This window comes from Varroa destructor, unplaced genomic scaffold (assembly GCF_002443255.2).
Source record: "Varroa destructor unplaced genomic scaffold, Vdes_3.0 BEIS01000004.1, whole genome shotgun sequence".
Lineage (NCBI taxonomy): Eukaryota > Metazoa > Arthropoda > Arachnida > Mesostigmata > Varroidae > Varroa > Varroa destructor.
In genome coordinates, this window is record NW_019211457.1 from 37555837 (window position 1) to 37566736 (window position 10900).

At 39.8% G+C, this 10900-nt stretch overlaps 1 protein-coding gene across 9 annotated transcripts; it reads left to right on the forward strand.

Annotated features, from left to right (window-relative positions):
• Positions 1-49: 49 nt before the first annotated feature.
• On the forward strand, positions 50-7754 carry Alg2 (alpha-1,3/1,6-mannosyltransferase Alg2). 9 transcript variants are annotated; one of them, XM_086987501.1, is made up of 8 exons: positions 50-287; positions 791-908; positions 1689-1832; positions 2157-2269; positions 2436-2713; positions 3104-3405; positions 3534-3794; positions 4926-7754. In XM_086987501.1, exons 1-7 carry the CDS (start codon positions 205-207, stop codon positions 3747-3749), a joined length of 1254 nt encoding a protein of 417 aa, XP_086843627.1. In that variant the 5' UTR covers positions 50-204; the 3' UTR covers positions 3750-3794; positions 4926-7754. The 9 variants fall into 9 exon arrangements, with proteins under 9 accessions (XP_086843627.1, XP_086843626.1, XP_086843629.1 ...); XM_086987500.1 differs by lacking the exon at positions 4926-7754 and having other exon boundaries at positions 3534-4346; XM_086987503.1 differs by lacking the exon at positions 4926-7754 and having other exon boundaries at positions 159-287; positions 628-908; positions 3534-4346.
• Positions 7755-10900: the final 3146 nt, after the last annotated feature.

Sequence of the window (10900 nt, forward strand, 5' to 3'; positions counted from 1 at the left end):
ACTTGCGCTTCGGAAGTGTGTTAGACGAAGTCCACGACCGCTGGCGTACTCAGTGACGATAATCAAATTTTGAAGCGGAAAATAGCTGTAAGAAACTCCGCTAACTTAATAGCGTTGTTATCCCGCCAGAGCTTCAGAGTTTATTGGTATATTTTGCATGTTTAAAATGAGCGAACCAAGCTTCTATGCCGATCACTACGCCGCATGATAACTCGGCGTTCCGCTGTCAACAAACTGCACTGTGAGACGTGTAACAGCCGGGCAGGGGTTCTCCATGTATGCTACAAGTGAGTGATGCTCATGTCTAATAATGGAAGGGAAGTACTCCTGATTCAGTGAAAGACGGCTTTCCTAGGTGATATACAATCACAAATGCCAATAAGATAGAACTGTTTGAAATAAAACATTAGATGTAAGAAGTCAATATGATCGATAAATATATAACACAGAAAACAGTATTAATCATGATTTAGTCGTACAAAAAGGAGCAGAAGGAAAATCACTCAATCAAATTGTGCCACAGTCCAATGTTTTCGTTAAGCTTTATGCACCTGCAGGAGCCCAATTTGCGGAAAGAAGTTCCTTTGATATTTAATTACGGGCGCTAATCTGTGTCGTATATGAAAGTTTTTTTTTTTTCGATTTCACACTAGTGTCAACGTGTAGCCCTTTTGCTAGGCATGCCACTCAGTTCGTGTATATGCAAGCGTAAATTTGTCTATAGTTTGTGATCAGTAAAGATGCGTGTGACATTCGTGCATCTTGATCTTGGTATTGGTGGTGCCGAGAGGCTCGTGGTAGATGCTGGTCTTGCCCTAAAAAAAGCAGGACACCAGATTGAATTCATCACATCACATCATGACCAGGCGCACTGTTTCCCTGAAACGCGTGGAGAATTGCACGTGACGGTTTGTATCCAACTCTGACCCTTCTGCCTGTACAAATTGTTCAAAAAATACAGGGTTCTATTCGAAGATAGGTTATTTATTTTTCACTGCATTGCTTTTATGCCTTATTTCCACGAATAAAAATTAGGTACGTAGTTGTCATTTATGCACCCGTTTCAAATAGTTGCAAACCTGACCGAAATAGCTCTGATTGTTTAAAAGCAACTAAAAGAACAATGTGTTCCAAGCCTAGCACATTTAAAATTCAACTTTGTACGAAATAGTAATAAAGACATATTTGATATTCGTATCGGGTGATCGTATAGGAAATATATGCGGGTATGAGACAGGGTAGTGAACTGATGATGCATAAAGCGTTTAATTAAGTAAGACATCCCCTGATTTAAAAATGAGGAAGAAAAACGCTCGTCAAAAAGTATTTGGTAGCTCAATTGACGATAATAAAGTAATATTGTAATCAGAAGGTAATTACTAAGTTTACATATTGCCATATACCATCACTTCCTAAACAACAAACTGCTACAACAACAAAAATGAGCTACCGAAGATGCTTATAACAAGTTGTAGGGATTAGTAAACCGTTTTAGATTAGAAATTTCCTCTCCGATCCGCAAACGACAACCTGTAAAAACATAAAAGAGATATTTGTGGCGGCCTACCTGTCGCCAGTCCTAAACAGCAGGCTAAGTGGGCACATACAAGCTTCTCGCATGAATATTCGATCATTGTACGTTGCTAATGATCGCGGAAGTAAAACTAATAGCTACCATGATCATTTAGGTATGCGGCGATTGGCTTCCGCGTTCGATTTTGGGTAAATTTTACGTCATCTGTTCAATTATTCGCATGATTTACCTGGCTCTGTACATACGTCTTGCCCGATGCCAGTCTGCTCTCAAACCAGATCTCATCTTTGTTGATCAGGTAAGACTGAAATTTGTCATCTGTATGGAACGAAAATATTTCACTTCGAATTCATTTTAGATAAATACGCGTCTTTGAAATCTAAGAACATATTAATTCATATTGCCATAAATTTGATCTGCGCGAATCACATGGGTCTGTTGAAAAGGTGGGGCTATTATTTTTGAGAAAACATAGTGAATCAATTTACTAACTATATACGTTGTAGACTATAATGACATACATAGTAAGCATGTTATTCTAAGAATCGGTGTTTTTTAATAAAGACTTTTGTACACATGTGTAAATGCATGTATATATCCGCTTTCTGTTTGTTGCCTGCAGGTGTCACATTGTATTCCGTGGTTGAAGCTTATGCGAGTACCCATACTCTTTTACTGCCACCATCCGGACTGCGTTTTAGTTCAGAAAAAAAATACCCTACGGGATGTGTACAGGTCAATAAGCATTTAAATAATGTTATCTGATTTGTTATGCGACTGTATGATGAACGAGCAATGCCTATAGCATGCCTGGCGCATTTCTGTTTCGAAATGGTTTGTATAAAATCCACAATAGCTTCACTATCACTCACACAGATTTATTATGTTAATTGTAATTCAGATGGCCTATTAATTGGTTTGAAGAATACAGTACTTCGCTGGCTGATCTTATTGTGGTTAATTCCCGATACACAGAAAAGGTTTTTCGGAAAACCTTCCGTCGATTGGCAAAGACCCAGCTTGAAGTTCTCTATCCCACCGTGGGTCTGGCTTTGTACGATGCTCCTATGCAAGGCGACCTCAACGACATAGCGCTCACGAAAAATTCAGATACTACATTTTTATCGCTCAACAGGTTTGAACGCAAGAAGGAGATCAGTCTTGCCATTAAAGCACTTGGTGTGTATATTTTATCCGCATACCTGTGGCCTTGAAATACGTTACACGATTGACACTAAGCAGGACTAATATGATTTTTGCTTTATTTTCGTTGAATTACGGGCTAGTCATTGCTTTCTTGCACCATCTAACATAATGCCTAGTAGCGGTGTCGGACGTTAAACTCCAAGTTTATTTTAACACGTTGTGATCTTCTAGTGAAACCTTGAAATTTTGTCGTACTGATGTTGATACGTAGTAGCAAAGGTTAGTTGGTTCTACGATTCAGATTGGTTTTGTGTTTACGTTGTAGCATCCACCTTTTATATTGAAATATTAACTCGAAATAAAATGTATTGCCTTCTAGCTTTGATCCGTTAAAGTCTCATCTAATTGTCACTTTGCTGTTAGCGTACGTCATCTCTTGCGGCGAGTCGGATGTGCATCTGGTTATAGCGGGCGGCTACGACGAAGCGCTCCCGGAAAACGTCGAACATTTTGAAGAGCTACAACAGCTCGCAGAGGAGCTCCACGTAGCAGATAGAATCACGTTCTTGCGGTCTCCTTCCGATGCCCAGAAACAGCTGTTGTTGTATCATTGCTGTGGTGTCCTTTATACACCTCAAAACGAGCACTTTGGTATTGTGCCCCTGGAAGCCATGTACATGCGTCGACCTGTGATTGCAACAAATACTGGCGGGCCTCTAGAAACCGTAAGTTGATTGAATTTATTACGGAATATATTTAAACGTACTATAATATGTTTACTACAAATGGTCGTCGCTATTAAGCGTCTTAACTTCCTGTCCTCTATACGGCACTAATATTTCCGCTTTTTTAGATCAAGGATGACAGCACAGGATTTTTGTGCGAGTCAACACCTCAGGCGTTTGGAGACGCAATGCTAAAACTTTGCCGAGATCGGAACCTCGTCGCCGAGCTGGGTGAAGAAGGGCGCAGGAGAGTTATAGCTTTGTTCTCATTTAACAGCTTCCAACAAAGACTGGAAAAAATAATAGATAAGCTTGTTCCACCTCAGGAAAATGCTGGAAAATGAAAATGGACTACGTTTCTCTATTTTTCTAGTCAACTGTTCAAGCAGGTACTCAGCTGAATAGCGGCACTCCTCTTATAGGTATTACTCAATCAAACCGATCTTTTTTTTTTTGGAAGATCTATACAGTCCCAGTCTATAGATAGTCCGTAAGCGGCGAAGAGCTTTGTACAAATTTAAACGCGGTATATTGGCATAAGGGAATTGACTCGAAAATAGTATATATCCAGTCAAACCGGCTATACTTTGACTGAAGCAGAGCTTTTTGTCGACCGGCCGCCAAACGTGTCTTTGAGTAGACCTCTTCTCGTATGAGAGTGGTCGAAGTGAAGGAGTTAGGAACTCGCACATTGACGTACTTTGTTGCGGCTCTGACAGCTCTGAGTTACGTAGAATATGAGGAACAAGTAGAGGAGCAGTAAAGATTCTATAGACAAGAAAGAATATATACAAGGTACTTTTGATTGGTGGTGATCAATAACTGATTCTAATACGTAACAAATTTTTCTAATCTAGTTGGATAGTCACTACAGACGCCTGATTCGTTCTGTCACTTATATCAAGAAAAATAAATTAAATCCATAGCCGTAATAGCTCCAACTAGTGTTTTTAAAGACTCCTCAACGTCTACAAATTCATAAACGTATTAGCATTTTTAAACCAATTATTGTCCATTGTTATCAGTATTATTACGGAAACAAAATTAAGAGTAAACATGTGTCATTTTCGTTTGTCATATGAAGTTAGTTTAATTCTTAATTTGTTTAGCGGTAGCGTAGCTGTTTAATATTCTAACGAACCAGCTTGAATATATCGCATCGTTGAATGTGAATATTTTTACAAAATGAATAGCTCATACTTAAGATTACTGAAAATCAACTTAGTAAAGACCAAGAATCTCGAAGAAGTGAATAAGTTGAAGTCGAAAATACGCTCAGGCATGTTTATTACTGACCAAATAGAGACTAAGTTACGAATATTTTTCCGTCGTAACTGCTCTAAAGGCTCTTTTTAGAACATCTAGGAAAACTGCCCGAGTTTGCAACCTAAATATCTCAGCGGCGACAGATGGCAAGATTAGTTAGGAGGGTGAGTGGAAAGTCTAAAAACTGAATAAGATTCTATCGGAAAGGATCGAAAAAGAGTTTTTTTAATTTTCTTTTTATTTTAATCTTTAAGGTAAAGGTGTAGGCGCCTCTCGGTAGAATGAGAGAAGCAAGACTAACTCTAGTACAGGACCAGAAAACCTGCACACTGACCTCTACCGTATAAATCGATCTGTTTGTTGAGCACGGCGGCAAATATCTTAGAATATCATCCGATATTGGTACGATCATGAACAAGTAAATGACAGTGAAGGCAAGATTCAGTAAAACCAACCACGATATATTATGGAGGCATATTTTTAGGTCAATAAGAATTGTTTTATTCAGTGAACAACCTTGCATTCTATGAACTTCAATTAAGTGACTGACGTAATTGAAGAGATAGAAGGTAATACGGTGTACGGAAGGTGGCACTAGTTATTTTAGCAGTCAAGTAAACGAATACGAGTGTACGCACTGCTAGATATGAATAATATTGAACTCTCCAGAATAAGCCATCCCTGTATAAGCTATTATGTTACTGGCTATCTATTAAGACACACACCTAGTCTACCTTCTTGCTAAGAGCGCCCTCGCTACTATTCAGAAGCACCAATTAGTCCAACTACCGTTTCAATTCACAAGTATATTTTCTCAACGTTATCGGTGAAGCTCACTTCGACCATCTATGCTGAATGAGATATGACCTGTCCAGTTGTTGACGTTTCTTTGTTATCCAATCGCTTGACAACAACAATAATAATAATAATAATAGCAACAACAAGATCTTGTTCTATCAGAAAATTTACGAACGTTTGCTAAACGGGGACAGCGTTGAACCACTGAGCGGCACTCCTCAACTTCCTTGTCCCTAACGTCGTGCCCTTTAGCCAGCTGCTTACGTTTTATCAATGGCTGCTGAAAATCTCCAGCGATATCTACCGCTGCTCTTGCCGACGATGTGATCTATTTTTTAAGCATTCTAGGTTGCGTTTTGCGAATATACATCCCTAGGAAAATCCTGATCTCAGCAGATTTACGAAAAAGCGCAAAAGAGGTAAATAAATGTAGTCGCTGTGACCAGACACTTGCGACATAAAACGCGCCTAACAGATGTTCTTATGTACGCAGTGACAAAAGAAGCGTCCAGTACGAAAGCTGCGGCACATAATCAACGGGACGTGATTGAAATTAAATTTGCAAACAGACATCGCAAAACGAAGCTTTGCTTCTTACGTGTTTTTATTAAAGCTAAGCGGACCGTTCAGCGCTTCTTGAGAACCTCAGGAAAAGATGTAAAGGACGAAGTCGAAATTAAGCTGCTATCAGGTACCACTATCATGTAGCGCCCTTCGTATGAAGAAATAGGGGGCTGAGGTGTGTTAACATGGAGACGATGAAGTCCCATAAATATGCACAACCTACTGACTAGGAGCTGTACGTATGTCTTGACAAAGATTGTCCCGCAATTCTAGCATCGTTTTTAACAACACTCATGTCAAAAACCATAGTTTGCCATCTTCCAATGATATCGAATTTGCAAATTGCAGTTCGTGGCTCTCATTTTGACCTACAATGTATCGTCGCAGTACAAAATGCAATGGAAAATTTTTTTAAAACACCTTTAAAATGATCGAACACCAATCATGCAATACGTGTGTACACGTGGGAAAAGAAAAAAACATTCGTCTATAGCTGCGTCATAACTTACATAAAAACTAGTACTTCACAAACGGTATACAGATAAATATTTTCTCCATTATTTGAGGCGCCAACATGTTGCAAATTGCCAAGAGGGATGAAAGGAACTTCTGTGTGATGTTGTTGCGTCGACTGTAGAAATCACACTAATTTGTGAATTTGTGAGCCTAACTGACTTGGGGCAAGTACTTACTCAAGGCCGCCTGTCACGGCCGCCGACTAATCTGACGCGGGCAATTATTATTATTATCGTACGAGAATAGAAGCCCAATGAAGTAAGCGAACATCATAGCAAAACAACTTCTTATTGGCTCTCAATATCAGACCCGGCATAGAGCAACACGAAGCCACAATAACGGATTTCTACGCAGAATGGTCACCAGCGACTAGAAGTGGTGTCTCACTTCGCTATAAAATAAAGAAAAGAGTGGGTAACTTTAGTAAATGAACCCAATCGCAGAGTCAAGCTACAGCTCTATTTCAAGAGGACCATGCTTTTTGTATGATTTATATGTATACTGAGAAATTCTTAAGAAAAGCAGGACGGTCAATGAAGACCCGAATACCGTCTGGTTGCCTCAATAAAACGAGGCTATTCAACAGGAAAGGTCCGACAGATGGGCCAAAATTATCCTTCAGCACGACAATGGTGGATCGCAGGTGGCAAGGATTGTGAAAGCCGTCCTGCAAAAGCTTGAGTAGAAGCCTCACTTACATGCACTGTATCTTCTAGAGCTCGGGCTGATGGATCAATTGTAAACCAAAGAAGTAATCCTACAATTAACAATGAAAAGGATTTCAGAACTTGGCTGAGTGAGCCTTTCAAAACTAGACCTGAAAATTCCTGCTTAAGAAGAATAAATTAAATTGTCGACAGAGGGACGACGATCGTAACCAGTGACAGCGAGTACGTCGTCAACGAATTTGTTGGCAAAATTTAAGTGCAATATTGCGTCTTTTATTTAGACGCAAAACGGCTTTCACTTATTCTTAAACTTAAAATATTTAAGAAAGGGTAAAAGGGATCGTTTTCAGCTTATAGATCAGGAAAGCATTGTGTGATCATTTTTCGAAGAGCTCATCATTGACTTACTCCGAATTTTCTGATAGATCTGATTTAGGGCGCAATCAGCATATATATTTAAGGGATAGTTTCGTGATTTCCAAATTGCTTACGATAGGGGCTTACGCTTGAATAAAGGGCACCGTGTTTTATGCCGCATACATTAACCTCTTACTTCCGTCGCATAGAATGGATCGCGATTTATTATTGCTCAAATTAAGGTATTTAAATATTGCTAATAACGTCACGAAGTGACTAAAGATCTACTTTTAAAATGGAACCTTTTCCGTTAACTTCGATCAGTTAATTAGCGGTTCAGCGTTTTGTACATGAGAGTGTCTATAGTGATTGCGGGTTTGGTCCTGTACTGGTTGAAGTATTTGTTGTAGACTTGCAAAAAGCTACACCAGACGGAATAGCACATGTGTAGCACATGTTTACCAATGACTTGAGGATGTACGTATCAATAGCAAGCAGAATCAATATGGAGATATTGCAAAAAACAAAATTTCCCAGTAGCGCCGGTCCACGACATCCAAGGATAATAAAAGAAGAACAGGTATTGAAATGTTTTATAAATGATTATTCGTCTTTTATAGATTTCTTCTTTTCGAAGTGTTGTAGATGATGAAATTTTAGTCCAGAGACAGTAAAATGAAGGCGTAGTACATGAGGGATGTATGTCAAGACATGGCTAGTCACTAATACGTACGCACCAATGTAAGATACAATAGAAGTAAATTCTACACGGCCTTTGGCAACTTCTGTTCGTTTAGGCTCGTCTACGGAGCTTGAGGAAGCACGCGATTTTTTTCAGAATCTACAGTTTTACAGATTGAGTTGTGCTATATGTGCGCTGTACTAAGGTGCAAAACAAAGTTTGTAAAAAAAGTTCAGCCATCTTCAGGCAATGAGTCCGAAACATACTTGAAGAGAAATAAGGCCATGCATACTTCTATCCACTGTCTTTTCTAACTAACGCCTGTCTAAGTTCATGGCACTTTTCGGCTTCTTGAAGCATACCTTACTACTCTGATACCCGATTTTAGATAACTCATGTACAGATAATGTCGAAAACTGTTTTATTAGTTATTCCTTACTTACAATACTTCCACACAGTTGCAGCAGCGCCGGTAGCAACAATAACTGTTCTACATGGACAGAAACAGTCGGCGTTTTTATTGCGGCTCAGAGATAGAGGTCATGATTTACCAACGCTTTCTCCAACTCTTTGTTCGCGTAAAGTACTGATTGTATCTTGTCGTCTAGGTAGTCTGTCTCCGTTCGTTTATACTACACCATCGTCTTTACATATGCGACGAACGACGGCAACGCGTTGACCGTGCCTGCCCTAACGCTATCCAAGTGTGTGCATGTTCTCTACCCGTGTTTCCAGTTTCTAGCGTTATATTGCTCATGCTGATACCAGCGTTTCATGATGCTTGGCACAATCGATGTTTCGCTATTTTACGTCCAGAATTATATAAGCATTGCATCAGATGGCACTCCTCTGTCAAGTGACATTCAGTGATGCGGCTACTCTTAGCGGATGAATGGAAGTGACCTGAAACCTATATAGGAAACGCTATGTGTAGCCCACATAGTGTCACAACTTACATGAGCAGTTTGAACATACTATAACTCCATGAACCTTAAACAGTGCAAAACATTGTATTAAATTTAATGTCACATAGGTAGCCATAACGCGAAAAAGCGTAATGTAGTGCCTGGCGTTTATGCTATCAACTGAAGTCTTTTGATGCTAGCAATGATGATCTTCGCTTGTATACAACAAATATATGGCTTCTTTTGAGCTCGCCATGTCTTATAAGTTTTCTGTCGCGTAGCGTGAGCTAAAATAGATTGAGCGACCCGCACGAGTATGCAGAAGTCGCTCTGGTGGCGCTACCGTCAAAAGTAACGCTGACGCTGGAAGTCGGGCTGATTAGTACTAGTACGTTTATTACTAAGCTATGGTGTCCGTCGTAAATGCTGCCGTAGGCAGACCGTTGAGTTCATCCGTGCTCAAACGAAAGTTAACTCCATTACCGAGCACTCGGTTAAGCCTTAAACGCCGTTTAATTTACAGGCCAGCCAGCTAACCAGTCAGCTAACTGTATTTTCCGTCAGGCAGCGTGGTCTAAAGCCTGCAAAGCCTTCCTTGCTCTTTTCATGACGGATCAACGTAAAACAAGCAGGACCTTGTCCAATCGGTTCTCTCGAAGTGAACGAAGAACCGCCAGCTTGCCCCAGACATGCGTGTTCGGCTATATCGGTGCTAAAATGGTGAACGAAAATCGCAAGCTAAAGGGGTTGGTCATGTTGTGATTCACGTGACGGCAGCCCGATACCATAAAATCAGGCACTTGAGAAAGCTTTGGCTAGACAAATTGTCCCTTGAACTGTGGGGCGTCGTCTATATACGTGACTGTGTTTTCTCATCAGAATGATAGATAAATGGATAATTAAAAATTTTTCGCATTAAGCTATAGAATGAATAGGGTTTGATGAAATCTAATAGAAAAACACGTTCGAGTCGTTATTATAATTGCTATTCTCAATACAATTCTACTTCATAGTAGCGCGTTTGCTTATTGCACTGTTGCCGCCGCTGTTGAATACTCTTAGCAATTTAGTTACTATAATAAATACTTAATATATATACATATTAATGTAGAAAGTAGACTTCAATATAAATGTACATGCCGTCTTAGATAGCGTGATGCGAAGTTATTTTTTCGAGCAAGAGAATTAAAACAGACACGACTTTTACGCCTACATACAGTAGCACAGACTGAGTAGTACGAGGTGCCATCGTAGTAGGATATGCAGCTCAGTTTCGTCATGCAATCAGCTGCTACTTAAGGCGTATCAAGAAGCTCTAATAGACTCTTTGAATGTTTTTGTAGTATAGGCCAATAATCCACGTTCCACTTCAATACCACTGGAATGGGAATCAAAAATAGGTTTTTCTGCGTATATGTCTTATTGTCACGTTAGCCCAGCCCAGGAGGTTGAATTTATATTACACATAGAAACTAATGTTTACTGAATGCATTCTCAGGGACCCCCTGCGTGAGTTAACCCGTTTGGCGTAACCGTCGTCGCCTGATATCGTAGATGAGTATTCATTTAAGCCATCGAAGACGGTCTCTCATATCGTGGATTACTTTCGGCGCTAGGATATATTTAGCTGGATAGAAAAAGACTTATAGAGCGTACAATCAGCCTGTCAAGACAGGGTGACTGTTTCCTGATCGATGGGGTAGCTTGTCACATTGGGTTACAACCAATGAGTTTTTATA

Excerpts from the sequence above, each read along its gene's own strand:
- Alg2 (XM_086987501.1), top strand. The coding sequence starts at position 205 with ATGATAACTCGGCGTTCCGCTGTCAACAAACTGCACTGTGAGACGTGT. Across the intron at positions 288-790 it reads GTTCTCCATGTATGCTACAA|GCTCGTGGTAGATGCTGGTC; the intron begins GTGAGTGATGCT and ends TGGTGCCGAGAG. Across the intron at positions 3,406-3,533 it reads CTGGCGGGCCTCTAGAAACC|ATCAAGGATGACAGCACAGG; the intron begins GTAAGTTGATTG and ends CCGCTTTTTTAG.